General features: G+C 31.5%; 2 protein-coding genes across 3 annotated transcripts; both read left to right on the forward strand.

The window, feature by feature from the left end:
• Positions 1-203: 203 nt before the first annotated feature.
• Positions 204-1316, forward strand: LOC106758610 (abscisic acid receptor PYL4). Its single transcript, XM_014641538.2, has one exon. The coding sequence runs from the start codon at positions 371-373 to the stop codon at positions 926-928; it is 558 nt and encodes a 185-aa protein (XP_014497024.1). The 5' UTR covers positions 204-370; the 3' UTR covers positions 929-1316.
• Positions 1317-16048: 14732 nt separating this feature from the next.
• Positions 16049-19150, forward strand: LOC106758823 (protein trichome birefringence-like 34). Of its 2 annotated transcripts, none has more exons than XM_014641812.2 (5): positions 16049-16462; positions 16657-16834; positions 16926-17122; positions 17312-17470; positions 18656-19150. In XM_014641812.2, exons 1-5 carry the CDS (start codon positions 16077-16079, stop codon positions 19002-19004), a joined length of 1269 nt encoding a protein of 422 aa, XP_014497298.1. In that variant the 5' UTR covers positions 16049-16076; the 3' UTR covers positions 19005-19150. The 2 variants fall into 2 exon arrangements, with proteins under 2 accessions (XP_014497298.1, XP_014497300.1); XM_014641814.2 differs by having other exon boundaries at positions 16117-16462; positions 16671-16834.
• The last annotated feature ends 1002 nt before the right edge of the window (positions 19151-20152 follow it).

Here is a 20152-nt window from a genome sequence, read left to right on the forward strand (position 1 = left end):
AAATAAGATATTTTTTATTTAATAAAAAACACAATTCTCAATTTTCTACCTAAAAATAAGTGTTACATATATATGTTAAATAGTGAAATTTTTGTTGTTGAATAAAGAGTAAAATTATTTAAATAAAAATATTGTATAAAAAATTGTTTTCTTTGTATAAATGTTTTCATATACATATAAATAATAAAGCAATAACTGCAGAAGCAACTGAAACCTCTTTTGTGCCTTGGTCCCTCCAACTTCACTTAACTTCCCTCTATTCCCTTTAAAACAACAACCTTTCTCTTTTTCTCTCTTTAAAAAAAAAAAAAGAAAAAGAAAAACCAAACCATTCTATTCTTTGGTCACAAACCTTCTTCAATCCAAAAAAATGCCGAATCCCTCTCTCTCTCCGACCACCGCTGCGGTCCCAGACGTGGTGGCCCGCCACCACATCCACGCGGTGTCCCCGCACCAGTGCTGCTCCGCCGTGGTGCAGGAGATCGCGGCGCCGGTCTCCACCGTGTGGTCCGTGGTGCGGCGCTTCGACAACCCACAGGCCTACAAGCACTTTGTGAAGAGCTGCCACGTCATCCTGGGAGACGGTGACGTGGGCACGCTCCGCGAGGTTCGCGTGATCTCCGGCCTCCCGGCCGCCGTCAGCACCGAGCGCCTCGACGTCCTCGACGACGAGCGCCACGTCATTGGCTTCAGCATGGTCGGCGGCGATCACCGCCTCTCCAACTACCGCTCCGTCACAACCCTCCACCCGCGCTCCGCCGCGGGCACCGTCGTCGTCGAGTCCTACGTCGTGGACGTCCCCCCCGGCAACACCACCGACGACACGCGCGTGTTCGTCGATACCATCCTCCGCTGCAACCTCCAATCCCTCGCCAAATTCGCTGAAAATCTGGCACGAACGACCAAACTGCATCATCAACAACGGTGACTTCAATCTTCGAACCTCAAACTTCAAACACTGTTCGTATTTCTTTTTTTCCATTCACTCTTTTTCGGCTTTTCACCTTTTTCCTTTTGTAATTTAGCCATTAAGTAGCTGCTGTATACTTTTTGATTAATATCACAATGTTGTGTGAGCTTGTCACCTGAGAAAAACCCCGAGTTTCTCTTAATTTTACCCTTGTATGATGATTTTACTGTTTCTCTTTGCCGAGAGAAAGTGAACAATGAAACAAGGATTTATGTAATGTTAGTGTAATCTTGGTTCCCTTTGTACTAATTTCCTTGTCCTGAATACAATTGTAGAAATGTTTATCCATAGTTTATAATCCATAATCAGTATGAGCAACATCAAAGTTTACTCATTTTGTTTGTAATCTCCTGAGCAAATTTGCAATATCTGGTATCAGTTACATTGATAGAAGAGAAGGTGTTTGTGATTTTGGTAATAATTTTGCAGAGTTAGAAGCTTAAGGTTGTTATAATGCATATAAATGTGATGGGAGGGGATAAGAATTGCAGCGAGTATGCAGTTGTTGTTGTTTGAGAATTGATGATATTGGAAAGTAGTGTAGGAGGAGGAGGTGTTGGTGATGTGAATTGCAAGTTTCCACATGAAATGCAGAGCTTTTGATATGAGCTTCCCAGAAGTTAAGGCGAATGTGACGATGGCTAGTTGTGGGGCGATGCAAGTTGCAGCATGGGTTCCGTTTGTGCTTTCACTTTCTGACTTGTTTGGGTGAAATTGTGCACGGATCCATTTGTCACGTGTACATGATTTTTTCCATTAATGACAATTTAATTACCAAGCGGAAAAAGGTATCAACATAAATGCATCTTCCCAGAAGTTAGTGGTAAATTTTGAAGTGCATAAATTGGAAAGAAAGAAAGAAAGGTGGATGAAATAATCACGCCATGTTGTGGTTTATGGTGCCATAAATTGACCGAGTGTTTTGTTTTGTACCTTTGTAAGTAGTTACCTGAATTCTGCTATCCCTTGAAAAAGAGTTGGATGAAAGGTAATTAGATTTAGAGGAATAAAGAAAGAGAGAAAAATGAATGAACAGTGGAGAGGTATCTAGCTGGATTCGGCTGTATTGTGACTTTTTTGGGGAGGTTTGAAAGATGAATATTTTATAATTAGGTTAAAGAAAGAGAAAAAAAGGGTGCAAGTTGCAGCAGAGAGACACAGTGGTTGTTATTTAATTAGATGGAAAGGGATATGGAAAAGAAAAAGAAGAGAAAAGAAATGTGGTGCAGCATGGGTTGGTTTGTTTGAATAATCACCGAATCGTCGTCGGTTTATGCAAGTTGGTGTGCAAGTGGGTGATAAGTTAACATTTACACGAGATAATAGATGCTCTTCATATCATCCCTGTACTGCATCCTCTACCCACCCTTTATTTTGTCCTCTTCTGCTTTATCAATTATCTACATTTTAAATGCTCATCATCTCACTCCCTAAATAAATATATATATTTTTTTTCAAAAAATTTTAAAATATAATTAATATTCCAAATTTATCGGATTCACACAAATGCAAACTTTCGTTTCGAATATCCTCCTATCCTTTTTCATACTTGTAAGAGTTTATATAGTTAGACTTTGTGGGTGAATTTTAACTTAATATTCATATTAAATAAATAGGCATTCAGAGTGCTTTATAATATATTTATCCACTAAAAAGTAAAATATTTATTGTCATTGAAACTTATAATTGATGATTAGAAGTGACTCTTTCGGCCCGACTTCTCATTCATTTTTTCCAAAAATGAATTGTGTTGAATTGATCCACCATAAAAGAATATAAGCTGAAAATTCTAATCTACATTGCCAAAAAGCGGGTTTTCCTTCTAATATTTGGTTTTTTAACTTTTTTAATTATATATAAATGCATATATTAAAATTACAGTGAAATATTTTTTTAATTTTAATTGATTGATTAATGTTTTTACAATTTATCTGATTTTGAAAGTTAATGTCATAAATAACAATAGTCTATTTTAATCTAATTTTCTTTACGGAATTCACTACAAGAAAATCACATATTACTGATGTACACAATTCTTTTTATTTCTTCTCCTCTTCGTTATCCTTTTCTTTTTTATTTCTTTTTTTACTCGTCTCCTCCTAATATAAAAAAAATAAACTTATCAGATTTGGAAATTTTTTTATTGTTTATTTTATTGATGAATTTAATAATGAGAAGTTATCAACAAAATTTACTAACAAAAGGAACCATCAAATACATTACTAACAAGATTTAATAATACAAATTCTAATTTACAGATTAAACTATTCATCTGTAATTTGAATTCCTAAATTCGTCGATAAATTTAGATTCACCGACAAATTTATTTTCTTTGGTAATTACAAAAATTCTTTTGTGAATCATTCAAATTATTGTTTTATTTTTACTTTAAAAAAATTAACAAATGAGAATAATTCAAAACATGTTGTAAATAAAAAACACAAGAATATAGGTTGAATTATGTCTCACTGTATATTTTTGAACAAATTATAATAATAAATTACTTGTACTTTGATATTATGCTAAAAATTTTGGCTCATGATTTGAGAAACAAACAATTAAAATAATAAATGATAGTTTATTAACTAGATTTTCCCAAAGTCTCATAATATACTTCAGGATTGATACATAATTATTTTTATATTAGTTCAATATTTTACTAATTGGATAAGTTCCACTAATATTAGTTTTGTTTAGGTCATTCTTGACTTAAAATAAAAGTATTATTTAACAAATCTATCTAAGTTATACAATATGAATGTTATGTTTACTAGTTTCTCTAATTATCGAGATAATTATAAATAATATATTCCACAAAGCTAAATATACCTTTTACATGTCTCTAATAAAATTCCAATTGCTATGGATATCATCACACGTGTCCTTTTTTAGGAAAATTCAAATTAACTTCTAGTTTTCCTTATTCTCTATAACCATAATATCATAAGAAATGATATAAATGTTGTTGTTTATGTCTTGTGTGCAACCAACAACAATGACCACCAAAATAACCCTTAAGGAGGGATATGTCTAAACCTATATAAAGCCTACAACTTGCCTGTTTTTTTTTTTTTTTGGCAAAGCATATAAACAAACATGAAATCTTTTAAATTGAGGCACAAAGCCTAGTATAATGATGAATTTTATCTCACAAATTGATTCATGATTTCTTCTTAATACTTTATAAGCATACTCAAATACATACCCATATTACTCCTTATAATAACTTTTTATTATCTCTCTTGCTTCTTACATATTTTAGCCTTTTTTTCACACTTCCAAACTCCTTTTAAAGGTAATAAGAAAAACCTAAAATTAGAATGTAGAATTTTAACTTATCTTCACTTTTTGTCAATCATTCACTTTCAAGCTCTTGTTTGATTATATGCACCCTACAATATTATGTGCTTTCATAAAGGTCTTCATTCTACATTATTCTTACTATAACAAGTTAAACATAGACAATCAATCACATTCCTATTTCTAACTCAACGAAGCCAAAATAGGAACTATCATGAAGAGGTGGAATGCACCTTCTCCATCATTGTTTTCTTTCACCTTTTGAACTTTTAGATATCCTTATTGTCTTAGATGCGTACCCTTGGATACATCAATATCATCATTCTGACTAATTAACTTTGGTTGCATAATTTTCTCATTAGATAAGGTATCTAACATGGTGCGCATTAAGCATATTCTAATGTTAACCTTCTTTCCCTTTTCCACACTAATTCACTGTTCCTCCTCATCATCTTCTTCACCAATTTCTGGTTCCTCACCATCTACTTCTATTATAGTTAAGTCCTTAGGAACTCAATGTAATAAATGACATGTATATTACATTGGTTGTAATCAATGTAACATGTAATCCTACATTTGTTCCAATTAGAGCATAACTAACAAATGCAATATGTATAACTTTTTTAGAGTACTTCGCATTTCACAAATATTGTGCCCTAATCAGCCCTCCTTCACCCCACCATTTCACAACTTGTTTACTTCAACATTGTTTCAGTTTTTATCAATGATAGGTCATGCAATGATGTTTACGTTCATCTCATTCATTCTCATCGTTTTGCTCTCTTTTATCCTCATCTTCACTGCTAATATATCATCTCTTATGGAATTTTCTCTCCTTACAATGCCCTCCTTTCTCACACCTTTTATGATTATGAAAATCTCTTATCTTCTTGTTGCATACATTTGAAGCATTTTTAGACATAGTATTTTAGTTTAAAAGTACAAAAAGATAAGAAAATAGTTATTGATAATTATTTATATTATTTGGGGCAGAATAAGTGCATTAATGAACAAAAATACACTAGTTTTATTGTAATTGATGAACAATAAAAAAAACATACATAACAATATTTGCATAAAGTAAATAATCTTCATATAATATATTTTTTAATAAATATTTCATATGAGACAATGAATCTTTTAAGTTTCTTAATCATCTCACTTAACCTTCACAAACGATTAAACTTTACATATTACTAACTAGGAACGAGGAAATCCACCATCAAAAAACTTTCTCCATTGTCTAAACTTTTTTTAATAGAGCTAACGATATAAAAAAACTAACTTGCTAAGGGCAAAATTTCTATAAACTCAAATAAAAAGAAAAAAAAGCTATTTAAAAACTTATCAACAAACATCTATAACTTTTAAAGACTTAGTAAATAATTGACTCAAAAAATAAAGTTAAACTCGTCACATTCAAATAATGATCTATTTTAACTCATATATACTTTTACAAATTTGTTTCTAAAATATGTTTTCAATAAGTTAAAAAAAGTCAATGAATAACTATTAATTTTTTTTTATAATATACCAAAATAAAAGTTGAAATCGAGATTAAGAAACTATGATATTTGTCGTAAAAAGTCATTGGATATTTCATAGATTATATAGATTATTTGAGCCATTAAACTTATGTCTTAAAAATTTATACAAGTTTTAACTGTTTCCTTAGTGAAAAAGATAGAGATGTATAAAGAAAACATCTTGGGCAAAGCCTCCACACAGAAAAGGAATAAAAACGAAAAAGATGGATGAGAGAAAGAAAGAAAAGGTACCAGCTTTGATTTGTGTATATAATATTCTATTGTATGTTCTAAGCCATTATTGAAATAAACTTGCTTTCTTGAATCTTGAATTTTGAGTTCTATCTTTCTCTCTGACGTTTGATTTTTTAAAGCATTAATTGAGGCTGATAGCTCCATTATTGCTGCATTATTTTGAAACTGGAAAATTGACCATACGATATCAATATGGCTGCAGCCTGTGTTTCTTCCTTTCTGAACTGTACCAATTGCCTGCCAAGTACCAAGTACAATATCAAACATTTATTTATTATTAGCTTTTTCAAAAACTTATTCATACATATGATGTTCCAATTAATTTTATAAGATTCTTTCATGGAACCATGGTTATCTCAATTTTTGTGTTTCTTAAAGGACGACACCACCATTTCTCTGCATTCATTGGACTTTCGCATGTGTATGTAAATGATGACAAGTGTGTTTATATATGCACACAAGTGTCTCGGATTATTCTATTATTTTTTAAAAAGTGTAAAAATTATACAATTTTATTTTAAACTATTGGTGTATATCTAACCCTGTTGTCACGTGACAACTTTGTCACCATTTAATGGTCAATTTTTTCATGAAAAAGAATATTTTAAATGAAAACTAAAAAGTAATTTTTTATTAAGTGGATCACTAAATTCGTGCTTAAAATTGCATAGAATTAGTAATAAACAATAATATTATGACACATTTTATATTTATTTGATATAAAATATAAGGATAAAATATTATAAAAATATAAATTTTTGTATTTTTTTTAAAAAAGAAGAAAATAAAAAATAGAGAAGAATAATATCAAATAAATTTAAAAAAGTTAGGTGTAACATCCCAATAAATATAACCAAAGCTATAATTCATTTTCAGGAGTCAACATGAACAATAAAGGAGAACAGTAGTGAATAAGCATAGAAGTGAAAGAGATAGGAGAATAGCATTCAATTTAAAACTGTACAACAGTTTAGTTAAGTATAACATTTACAAGTTTGACTGAACGGTCTTAGACCAAGTTCATTGACCGAACGGTCAATCATCAGAAGTTCCCTATACAGAACATCTACAAAATATAAGACCAAGAGAAACAACTACACTAAGGACCGGACGGTCCTGCATAACTCTCGGGCACGGCTTCTACTGCATCTTCCAGAGTGTCTTCCAACGAAGCTTCTAAAGTATCCTCCAAAGTGCCCTCTGCTCACACCCAAAAGGATGATCATTGCAACGGAGTGAATATCCGGACGGTCGAACACCGAACGATAACATGGATTAAAGACAGAACAAATAAGGGTAAGCTTATGTAAATTTAATTTATCATTTCGTCATACAAGTAAACATACAGACTCAAACCAGTCAATCATGCAAGCGTACAATTTCAATACAAGCATACTATATTCCTTAAATCATGACCGACCACTAAGACACTGTCCGGACGGTATGAACATGTAGCTCGGTCGTCCCTAGCACCCGGTGTGGTGTAGTAACTGCTTTCCCTTATCAGCTGCCACCCGAGGTTAGTCCTCAAACGGTTATCTATTCATATAACCGCGGACCTCCTGCCATTCCCACACATGAGTGGCCTTCCTCTACCTGAGGAAACGCCCTCACGGAATATCAGGATCAAGGACGACACCTGAGTCATTCCCACATTCATACTTTACCAATCACTACCAAATTTATGAGTTACTCCGCCAGTGGAATTCTCTTACTTAGTCAAATTCAACCAATGTTCATTATTACTTCCAAACTGTTAGGGTGTTGAGAGGAGTACCAAATACCCAATACCGAATCATAACCAATAGTGACCGAACGTTTTAAATCAAAAGGGGAAGCTGAGTACCAAGAATTCAAGTAAGTGACCGGACGGTCATATCAAAGGTAGGACTGAATAACAGAAGAATGTCAAATGGTTGATAGGATAGTTTAGCAAAGAATGAGACCATAACTCAGAAAGTGACGATAATGGATAGTCATCCGAACGGTTTGGCAAAGAGTGTTATAAAATAAGCTTAAATCATGGTCGGAGATTGGTTTATGACCAACACTTATCCGACCGAACGAATTAAGAAAGAAGAAACTCTTTGAAAGGATAAAAAGGACTTTAATCAAGTAAACTGGGCGTCTCAATAATTAAAGGTTCACTAGACCATTCAGTCATTAAGTGACCGCACGGTGTCAAAGGAAGAATATCATATTTGTAAGTTTCATATGTTAAGTGCCATCCTAAGGCAGAACACTTGTAAGGCCGAACGTTTGGTTTACGACCAACGTTCTTAAGTATATGTCGATGAAATAATTGAAGGAAATCAACTAAGTCTAGTAAACACACTAGGCCGATCAGTCCGAACAGACCGAACGGAAAAGGGAGGACCGAACGGTCCTAATGACCTTCGATCTCAGACTCACATTTTCTCTAAGTTTCATACATACTCTTATCAGTGTAGAATTTATAGTTCATACTTATCATACAACTCATACAACAACATACCATATTCCAATCATAAGAAATCAAGCAACATACTTTAGATATCAAACATGCATTAAATCAGGCACATATTCAAACCATACAGAAAATCATAATTAAACTTTATAAGCTTCCCTTACCTCTAATTCCAGCTAAGTCTTTGAAAGTAGGTTGGTAGGAACTATCCCTTCTAAGGCTTTCCAAAGTCTGATTCAAGCTAGAAACCGGACGGTTTAAGTGAGAGAGGAACCCACCAGGAGTCTTCAGACGTGATCTGAAGGGTGATCGGAACAGTAAATGGGTTAGAATTTTAGAGAGAAGGTAGGGAGGTTTTAGAGAGAAGGAGAAAAATTTGAGATTTCAGGAAGTTGAGTTTGAGGAAGAAGAAGAAGATTGCATGCAAAAGTGGCGTCAGATTTCATTCCCACCTTATATACTGCCTCCAGTCCGAACGGTTGGCCAACTTCAACGTGACACCTGACTTCCACTCCCTGGGGTTTCTCTGCTATGCTGATACTGCACGGATCACGAGGGAAGGATATTAAAAGTTTGACAGAGTTTGTCTCCCACTCACCAGGGGAGAACCGGACGGTGACACATGTACCCCACTAAGGAGGGTATTTTAAATGGGGTGTGACATTAGGTATGTCAAAAAATTATTTTTCCTTAATAATATGAAGAAAATTGATTGTTTGGCTAACTATTTTGATTAATTTTAACTAATGAAAGGTGACGTGAAATATAACTTTACTATCTATTGTTAAATCAGTGATGGACTTTTTATTTGTTGAAGGGATAATGATGTGGAAAATATGACTGGAATCTAAATAATTAACATGTAAAATTGATGAATATATTATATCTCTCTCACACACACATATTTTAAATATTTAATTTCTATAGTAAAATTGTGATACTGCTATTAATTTTTAATTGAAGATATACCACTAAATCTTTATTATTGTTGATTAATTTTTTCAAATATTTTATATTAATATTTAATTAGGGATGCTAAATAAACAAGCTACCAACTTTGTTAGATGATTCATATGGATATTGATGTCGTAAGAATATATATAATGTCTAGTTTTTTAAATGAAACATAGGAATGATTCATATGGATATGGATGTCGTAAAAAATATATATAATGTCTAATTTTTTAAATTAAACATAAGAATGGAGATAAAAATAAACATATTTGTCTCGTCTTTTTACTGATACATATCATATCCTTATATACGTCTCTATTTTAAACTATTAAAATATATTTAATTAATTATTTAAAATAAAAGACATAAAAAAATTATATGAACTTTTCTTAGGTCCTTAAATCCGTAACTTATTTTTAAAGCACATATATCATCATTTTTACTCTTTTTACAATTATTTGATCTTATTTATTGATATTCCTATTTGATATTTATATAATTATAATCTCTTTTATGATATTTGATATTGGAAAAAATATATGTTGTTAGAAGAAGAATAAACTTATTAATAACATGTTTAATATATTCTTTTTATGATGTCTTAGTTATCTTGAAGAAGTTAAAAATGTCAAGCTTTAATTAATTCTTATTAAACTAACATAATCTATTAAAATGAAAAAAACATACTCATAATATTTATTAATCGATAATATTAAAATATAATTGATTAAAAACACTAATAAGATGTTTTATATATTAATTAGTTTGGTTTCAGTTATGTGCAAATGAATGTGCTATCCAGAACTCAAATTTTAGGAGAAAGAAAAACAACTAAGAATTTTTGGAGATCAAAGATCTTAGTATTTGGAAATCAAGACAATAAGCTTTCAAGCATGGTTGAATGTGGTTAAATGGTGACTTATTCTGGTTTTAGTGTGACATCCACACTTGAGGTCTATTCTTTTTTTTTTTTTTTTTATATATATATTTAATTCTTGTTATGTGTACTTATTGTGTAGAGAGGAGATATAAGTGATTGTATGTAGCATCATCATAAAGGGTCATTCTTGATTGTTAGAGTTTAATATTGTTTAGATAGACTTGTATATCTATAAATTTTGGATCATTATAATGAAAATCCTTCCAAACTCAGATTATTTGGAAGAAGACTAGACGTAGATTCAATTGAGTTGAACCAATATAAATCTTTACACGATTTTTGCCTCATTTTCTTCACTTGTTTTTCGTATCTTTAAAAGCATTAAAATAGCTATCTTACTATGAATTTTAAAGAAGAGAAATGTCTAAAATTTTTAATCCAATTCGCTCCATCTCTTAGTTCAGATCTATTGGTGTTAACAATTCTAACATGTGTATCCTTTTGATATTTAATACTTGATAAAATATATATTTTTATTGTGATCCTCATTATTTTTGTAAGAAAAGTTATTTAATTAATATTTAAAGCAATAAAGGAATGAGTATAATAAACTCGTTATTGGATGAGAATGATGATGAGACAAAATATCATACATATTGGTTACAAAGATGAATTTACTTTAGAAAAGAGAATGAGATAATCAAACCTCCACTCACCCAAATCCATTGTTATTTTTAGTCTTCGATTTCATACCCATCTCAATACTTGTCCCCATCATCATACTTATCCCCGTATTGTATTAAATTATTAAAACACATTTATTTTATTGATTAATCTACGAAGCTTATATGAATTTTTTTTTATCCTTAATATCATAGAAACACACATTTAATTATTTTTATTTTCATAAATATTTAACCTCTCTATCCAATTTTATTTGATATTTTTATTTAATAGTTATGTGATTATAGTTTCTTTATTTATATTTAATATTTGAGACAAAAAAAATATATGTAATTTTTAACATTTAATACTTAATAATATATATATATATATATATATATATATATATATATATATATATATATATATATATATATATGTATTCCTAATTTTCAACTATCAGAAAGAATGAGAGAAAAGTTTCCTGATGAAATTTTAGTAATAGAAACCATAGTCATCGCACTACAGGAAAAGTTAGAATTTATAAAGGAATTATACTGATGACTTTTTAGGTTTTCGGTAAAGTTGATTTATCGAAGGATGTAGCGGCGATCACTTAAGTGGTTGATTATCGAAGGTGTTTGACCGTCAGTAATGGTACATTGAGTTTATCGAAGGTTTACGATCGTTGGTATAAGCATCGACTTAATGAAATGAGAATTTGGGATTTTCCTCTCCCATTCTCCCAATTTGTTTTCGCACAAGCTTTCCCCCAATTTTTCCTCTCTCACTTCAGAACCCTAATTTCGTCAATTTCATCTTCCTTTGTCATTGAGAATCCCTATTTCTTCAATCGCTGTCGACGTCAGGATAGTGCTGGTGAGGAGGGTGGTAGTTGACGAATTACATTGTTGCGAGGTGGTTGTTCGAAGGTGTTTGTTGACGAGGTTGCTGTCGTGACGTGACGACGAAATTGTGGCGACTTGACGACGATGTTGTGGCTGTGTGACGACGGTGTTGGTGTGACTATGGTGTTGTGACGACGATGTTGTGACGGCGTGACCAGGACTTCCACTGTCGTAGGGTGAGGCCAGTATAGGAGGTCTGTGACGAGATAAGGTCATTCTGTGTGACTGAACTGTGTGCAAATGTATAATGAAAACCCCTAATTCACTTCCATTCCAAAAAACATAATAGGATGAGAAGGAATTGGAATTGCAGTAGGAAAGGGAGAAATAAAGTCTTGGAGCAGACATGACCAAGCAAGGAAGGTAAAGCCCAAGGTATGGGTTGGTGTTGCAAACTCGTGGTGAATTTGATGTGCTCTGTCATTTTATTTCGCTGCAAAGGCTACATTGAATTTGCATGATGTGATGTGCTCTTTCATTTTATTTTGATTCTTGTTTCTTGAATTTGACGTTGTTATAAAATGTTGTGAATGTCATTTTGAGTTTGTGGTTGCATGATGGACTTGGCCAGTTTCACTAGTCTTCACATGTTTGGTCCTCTAGGTAGAGGTTTCAAGGTAGACCTGACAATAGATGCTTAATATCAGTATTGATGAGTTTAGAAACACTGAATATTAATCAGTGAGTAGCTTTCACTCAACATGGACCGAGTAAGAAATTTTTTAGTCATTTCTTCCAATCAACTTATAACATCTTTTTAAAGTAATTTTTTTTTTCTCAATTTGTTTTGATATATTATCTTTGATATTTTCTCGCATTACTAATGTTTATGCACTCTCATTCTGTTGTTTTCTTATCCTAATTACATCTTCTAGAAATTTCTTTAAATAAGTTTACGTTAGAGATAACTCTTACTACTTAAAATTTATTAAAACAAAACATGATAAGACTCACTCAATTTATGATAAAGTTATCACAAACACAAATAAATAATACTTATTATAAAAGAGCTAAATAAATACATTGATAATAAAAAATAATTTTATACTTTAAACTTATATATATATATATATATATATATATATATATATATATATATATATATATATATATATATATATATATATATATATGTTATTCTTTAACATTACTCAACCCTCTCGTTTCCTACAAAATACTTTTAAAATTCATTTTTCTTACAAAGGTTTGTCATCTTCTTCAATATTAGAATTTTTTTTTTATTTTAAAATTTTCATTCTTTACTTAATTATTATAAATGTTTTGGTTTTTTTCAAATAACAATTATAATTACAGATTTGGGTTTGTGGAAGTTTAAAAAAAGATATAATATAACTTTTTTATGTCAATTTCACACACTGTTCTATCTTGCAGTTAGTTCTATTAGGTAAAAATGTTAGAAAAGCTTTGGTTGGTTATGGTGTAGTGTGCTTATTCCCATCCATCTATCACATAAATTCTAAATAATTTTTATAACAGATCTATAAATGTGTGACTATTTCCTCATTTTCTCGAATAACTCACAAAATATTGGCTAATTCTACCCCTTATTAGCATGGAATTGATCCACAATATTATTTAATCCATATTCTAAAAAATGCATATATAATAATTTAATCCAAACAAATTTTACTAGATTGGACGCTTGTGGTGAGATAATATGTAAAAAATTCAACGACAATATTCGATAAGAATATACTATTATATATAACTAAATTTTAACGTAGAGGCATCTATAAAATGGTATTGTGTTAGATTACAAGTAACTGCTCAATTTCTTCACATAAGGATTTTCTTCTTCAGGTTACTTGAGCCTTGAACCTTGTAACTCATGGTGAAAGTTTTTGTGTATAGGAAAGTGCAAAAGTAAAGCTTTGTAAAAGAAGTGAATACCTTTGAAGTGCAAAAGTCTTTAATAACCAAAGTGAATTAAAAATGTTTTGCCTCTTTATCAAGTAAAATTGATTGAACCCTTCATCCAATATTTTATTACTATACGTAAAAAAGCACTTCAACCGTTGTATATGATGGAAAATTTCATTCATGATTCTAAGGCGTGAATGATCACAAGGATTTATTGTAGTATATGTACAAATCTCTTAGAGTACAACAAGAATTTTTAAAAGATTTTGAAAATATTAGAACTTGTAAGAAGAATTGTTTTAAAAAATAATAAAAATCCAGGATAAAAATAAAATAAGAAAAGAGAAAACAAAGAGAAATGAGAGGAAGAAAAAAAAAAAGCGTGCTTCATTACTTGAAGAAAGCATAGTACATCTATTTATAAAAATTATTAAGAAGGAGGTTCATCTAGAAGACACAATACTAAAGAGATCTAAACTCAACCACATAAGGAATTGACACCACCCTCTACCCAAAATAAGATAATGAGTTAATGGGTCGTTCACTTTTATATAATGCTATACTTTCTCATTTCTATCTAATGTAGGATTTAAACTTATACTTGAATTTCCAACAATGTATCAGAGCTAGGTTAGGCTCATATGAGTACAATGATCTCTATATCAAAAGTTTTTCTGACGAAGAGTTTCACGTAACTGTGTTTCATTAATATGAACTCATATGAGCCTAACTTGGCTTTGATATATTGTTGGGAATCTAAGTGTGAGTCTTAATTCTACCTTAGATAGAAATGGGAAAGTAAAACATTATATAAAGGTGAAAGATTCATTAACCTATTATCTCAAGGTTTTGTGTAAAGAGTAGTGTCAATCCCTTATATGGTTGAGCTCATATTTCATTGGTGTTTTGTATAAGAGTATACATCTTTATTTTAATTAACTTCTATACTCATGCAACAATTACTGTTTTTGTTTAAATTTTCTTCTTTGTCTCCGTCTTTTTTTTTCTTCTTTTGCCATATTTTTTTAGTTCATAAACCTACCTAAAGTTTTATTATAAAAATTGTGCATTTCTTAATATTTGTTTTTTTGGCTCTCAATTTCCTTTTCTTTCTTATCTTTCATTCATGGGAGAAAACCAAATAAATTTAATCTGAAGGATATCTGATCTGTTATCCACTACAAGATGAAAAGATATTGAGAAAAATATTATTATATAATAATTGTTAGTTGATTTTTAATTTGGTTTATGTGGAAAGCACAACGAGGCTTCGAGCTTACTTCAAGCAATGTTATCGATTGGTGAAAACGTCAACAACACAACCTAAAGCTATTTCTATCGTTAAACTGGGCCTGCATCTAAGTCATATCATATAAAAGTTGCAAACAATAAAAACCTAAAAGTGCTGCTTTAATTTATTTTAATTTATCAACTCAAAACCTAAGTTCCAAATCTCTAACTAATCACTCTCTTCAACCTCACACCGAATACCCTGCAAATATTATATGCACTCTTTCACTTTTCAGAAATAATATGAGCATTCATTAACAGGTTAAATTTTATGAAAGTTGACATATATATGTATATATTTTTTATGAAACTCACTTTTATTTTTGAAAAACTTGATCTTATAGTTTTAATACATTTTAAGTAATAATAGAATGTATTAGAATCTATTTCTAACCCTTCACTTCAATTTTGGGGACAATTTTCTCGCTTGAACGTTGTTATCAATTATAAATAAAAGTGAAGTATCTTCACCATTTTTTTTTATAAATATAGTGAAGTTGGAAAATCCGTGTACTTATTATGGAGCAAACCAAGTAGAATTGGAAAATTTTATTTAATTAAGAAGTTAACTAAGTTCTTTTTTTAGGAAAATGTCTTTTTTTTTTTACATCACTTGAACATGTTGACAACTATTTTTAGGGGTATTTTGATCATTAAAAAAATAAACTTTTCTACTTGTTAAGAAATAATGAATGTAAAATGTGGGTAAAATTTTTGAGTGTGAAAATAATATTACTTTTTTTATATAAAGACTAAAATCCATGATTAACCATCACAAAATTGGTTGCATTCTTAACATAATTTTTTTTTCCCCATCAAATACTTATATGATACCATTTTGAGTGGGAATATATGATGAATAAGAAAAGCTTGGAAGTGCAACATACTCTACCTACTAGTGGACAAGTTGTCTAAGCTAGAATACAAACCTTTCTCACCAACCGATTGCAACGAAGCTTCAAAAAGGAGGAAGTGATGTTGCTGTGGAAACGAAGAAGCCAAAATGAAAATGGCAAAAACACAGCAAGTGATGGTAGGAGGAAGTTCTTGGGGAGTTAGAAACACCTTTCATTCTCTTGTAGCCATCTTAACCACTCTTCTACTTCTCACTACTACCATTTATGTAAGACATGATAGAGGACATTTATCTCCCACCATAAATGCCTCTAGTAATTCTTCCTTCTCATCATCTTCTTCTTCATCATCATCATCATCATCAAAGTGTGACTTCTTCTCTGGTAAGTGGGTTTTTGATAACCAATCTTATCCATTGTACAAAGAGCAGCAATGCAGCTTCATGTCAGATCAGTTGGCTTGTGAGAAGTTTGGAAGAAAAGACCTTAGTTACCAGAATTGGAGATGGCAGCCTCACCACTGTGATCTTCCAAGGTCTGTTCTATAAGATAATTATTAAGTGTTTATGATCTTAAACAATCTTTAGGTCACAGACATAGCAGAAGAAAAAAATACAATTTCATCATGTGTCTCACTTTATATATACCTGTTATACGGTATATATGACTAATGAGGTTTGGCTATAGTTTTTAAGGTTTGTGGAATGTGGTTGTTTCTATGTTAATAAGGTTCAATGCCACAGCACTGCTTGAAAGACTAAGGAACAAGAGACTTGTGTTTGTGGGGGATTCACTCGTCAGAGGCCAATGGGTTTCCATGGTCTGTCTTGTTGATTCTATACTTCCCAAAACCCTCAAATCCATGCATTCCACTGCTAATGCTTCTCTCAACATTTTCAAGGCCAAAGTAAGTCCTCATTAAGCTTAGGACTCGTGTACATAACCCTATTATTGTCTATGTTTCTGACATACATGTTTCATTAACATGTTTAATGAAGGAATACAATGCAAGTATTGAGCACTATTGGTCCCCGTTGCTTGTAGAATCGAACTCAGATGACCCAGTAAACCATAAGGTGGTAGAACGCACAGTGAGAGTGAAGGCAATAGAAAAACATGCAAAGTATTGGACAGATGCAGATTTTCTGGTTTTCAATACATATCTGTGGTGGAGAAGGCCAGTCATGAATGTTCTGTAAGTTCAGGGGTTAACCTAACCATCACTTCCTTTCATCAACTTGCATGCCAACAGCTCTAACTTCAATTCCAACCACCACATGACATGATTGTGTAGGGTTGTGTTGTACTATTCAACACATAATCATGCATCCAACTCCACTTTACAAATTGATTTTGACTGTGACATTGTTAATTGAACAAGCAGGTGGGGATCATTTGGAGACCCAGATGGTGTCTACAAAGGTGTGGAAATGTTGAGAGTCTATGAAATGGCCCTGAGAACGTGGTCCGATTGGTTGGAAGTACATGTCAATCGCAACAAGACCCGTTTGTTTTTCGTTAGCATGTCACCCACTCATGAAAGGTATCCACATTAACATAACCATCATATTTGTTCATTGATGATATATAGAACTATATCCATTGCACAAGTTCATCCCCCAGAATGCATGAGTTTAGTGACAAAATTGATGCCACGAAATATTAATTTATTCTTTTGAGAAATCTAACTCTTAGAAATTGAAAAGTAAAACAATGTATAAGAAAAAAAATCTATAAATCTTGTCTTAAATTGGAAATTTCTTATATAAATTAAACTTATGTTGTTTTATTTGGTATAGTCTTGTAATAATTTTCATACAAAAGACCTATTAGAATTAACCCAAACTTATGTTTGTCGCATACAATTCTTTCAAGTGAGGAAACTACATTTACAATTTTATGCACATGAAGGTGGGCCAATTTATCCTAAATATCTATGGTGGAGCCCTCTCGCGTAAAAAATGTCCTACATGTTCAAACATTGAGAAGTAATTATATATGAATTTTCAAACTCAAATTTCACGTTTTGAATATGTTGTATTGATTCTACGAAAAGCAAAGTTATCTTGCTTTTTCGTTAAATACCCATTGATGCTAGGTGTTTTTTATATTCGTAGAAACTTTTCAAAGATTTTTTAGTGATTGTTCTATATATTGTGTAAGAATACAACGGAGTAATCAATGGGAAAACTTTTATCTCCGTTTGACTTTTTTGCAACCCTCAATGACCTTCTACTATTTGTTTTTAATTCAGGCTGTCGAAATGCTTCCATTAAAAAACAAAATTATCTTGCTAATTTTTTGAGAGCTGATTTTATGAGAAAATACTTCTTTTTGAATAATTATTTTAAAGAGAAATTGTTTTGTTACAGCGACCAAAACTCAAACTAATATTCAAAGCAGTATCTGTGTACATATTCAAAACTAAAACTCATTCAGCTGCAGTTAAATTCAGTATAGAAAGTACATATTACTACGAACTGATAATTCAGTATGCTACTCATTCATAACATTCATAGTAATTTAAAATCAAATTCAAATCATTTCACAAGCGAATTGTTCCAAGAATATTGAAATCTATGCTTCATACTAGCTGTTGTCCACATCCCATTACCCACAAGACTGAAGCAAAATTACTTATCAGATCATAGCTATAGTAAAGGAATGATCATACCAGAATCTATGAATGTACTAGCTGTGTTATTGAAAAGAAAAGAATTGCATGCAGGGCTGAGGAATGGGGAGCTGGAAAGGGTAACAATTGTTACAGTGAAACTGATATGATTGCAGAAGAAGGTTATTGGGGCAAGGGGTCTGACCCTAAAATGATGCGTGTGGTGGAGAATGTGCTTGATGATTTGAAAGAAATTGGTTTGAATGTTCAAATGCTTAACATCACACAACTTTCAGAATACAGAAAAGAAGGACACCCATCTATCTATAGGAAGCAGTGGAATTCTCTAACACAAGAACAGATAGCAAACCCAAAAAGTTATGCAGATTGCATACATTGGTGCCTCCCTGGTGTACCTGATGTGTGGAATGAACTCCTTTATGCCTTTATTTTCTACCAATAACATATGTTTCACAGGAAAAGCTTGCAAATAGCATGTGTTCAAATGACACATTCTTTCTATATCTTTCAGGCTATTTAATCATTTTATAATCAATCAAACAAAACTGTAAAGCATGAACTTTTTCCTTTCTCCTTTAACATATTTATAGTATATCACTGCTATTCAAAAACATCGCTACGCTTAATAGGGTTAGTTCAGTGTGTAAATATCATTAAAGGAGCAGAAGACAAGTTAACATGTGTGTATGGATATTTTAAAAATAACAAAGGAATGAAAGACAACATAGATTATATCTAATGAAAAAAATATAGTTATATATCTCATACTCATCATAATAATGTTTTAGAAATTCAATCATGTTAAAAAACAGGTATGCTGCTTCCCTTTAATTGAAGTTATAATGTGTGTATTTCTGTTCTTTAATTAGGGGAATTCTGGTTTTATCAGCTTAATTCAAAGAATTATATTTTCTTGACTCTAATGATGCAATAAGATTGTAAAGGGCAGTTTCTTACTCCGAACCACAGACAATAGCATAATATAGTAATGTAATATAGTCCGTGTACCAACTAAAAACAAATTACAGAAGTTTTTCGATTGGAAGATTAAAGTATTTCATCTATACTTTTTCTTTACAGAAGTTCAGTTAACCATGTCATTGCATTAATGATTTAAAGAAATCTCATCAAAAGTTAAGAGCCTTGGATAACGTGTTGTTGCGCTACCCTGAACTACAACATTCGATTTAGTCTATACAGTTAAACAAGTACAGTTAGATGGGTTTTGTTAGGTTTTAACGTATAAGAGAAAAAAAAAATGAAAGGGAATATAGAAATAGGCCCAGTAGTAAAACAGTAAAGGCCCAAAAGCCTTTTCTTTCAAAACTCGAAAAGTAAAAGCTACGTAGACAAAGAGTCCTTCAGAAGGTGTCAAACTGTCCTTGATGATGGTAGAGAGAGAAGCAGCGAAGGACGATTCCTTGGAGCTAGAGAGAGAAGCCGTCGTGAACACGCCGGAGGGTTATCATTGCAAACGACGTAAAAGATAGATCAGGATAAGAGGAACAAGGAAAGGTAAGAAACATCAACTTTCCATATATGAGAAAAATGATTTTACAATATTGTGTTTGTTTTATTTTCTGAATACTG

The sequence above is a fragment of the Vigna radiata genome, chromosome 4 (assembly GCF_000741045.1).
Source record: "Vigna radiata var. radiata cultivar VC1973A chromosome 4, Vradiata_ver6, whole genome shotgun sequence".
NCBI classification, from domain to species: domain Eukaryota; kingdom Viridiplantae; phylum Streptophyta; class Magnoliopsida; order Fabales; family Fabaceae; genus Vigna; species Vigna radiata.

What these genes read in the sequence shown, in the direction of transcription:
- LOC106758610 (XM_014641538.2), top strand. Translation starts at nt 371, where the DNA reads ATGCCGAATCCCTCTCTCTCTCCGACCACCGCTGCGGTCCCAGACGTG.
- LOC106758823 (XM_014641812.2), top strand. Translation starts at nt 16,077, where the DNA reads ATGAAAATGGCAAAAACACAGCAAGTGATGGTAGGAGGAAGTTCTTGG. An exon ending in CACCACTGTGATCTTCCAAG is followed by an intron (nt 16,463 to 16,656) that starts GTCTGTTCTATA and finishes TATGTTAATAAG; the next exon opens with GTTCAATGCCACAGCACTGC. An exon ending in AGGCCAGTCATGAATGTTCT is followed by an intron (nt 17,123 to 17,311) that starts GTAAGTTCAGGG and finishes TTGAACAAGCAG; the next exon opens with GTGGGGATCATTTGGAGACC.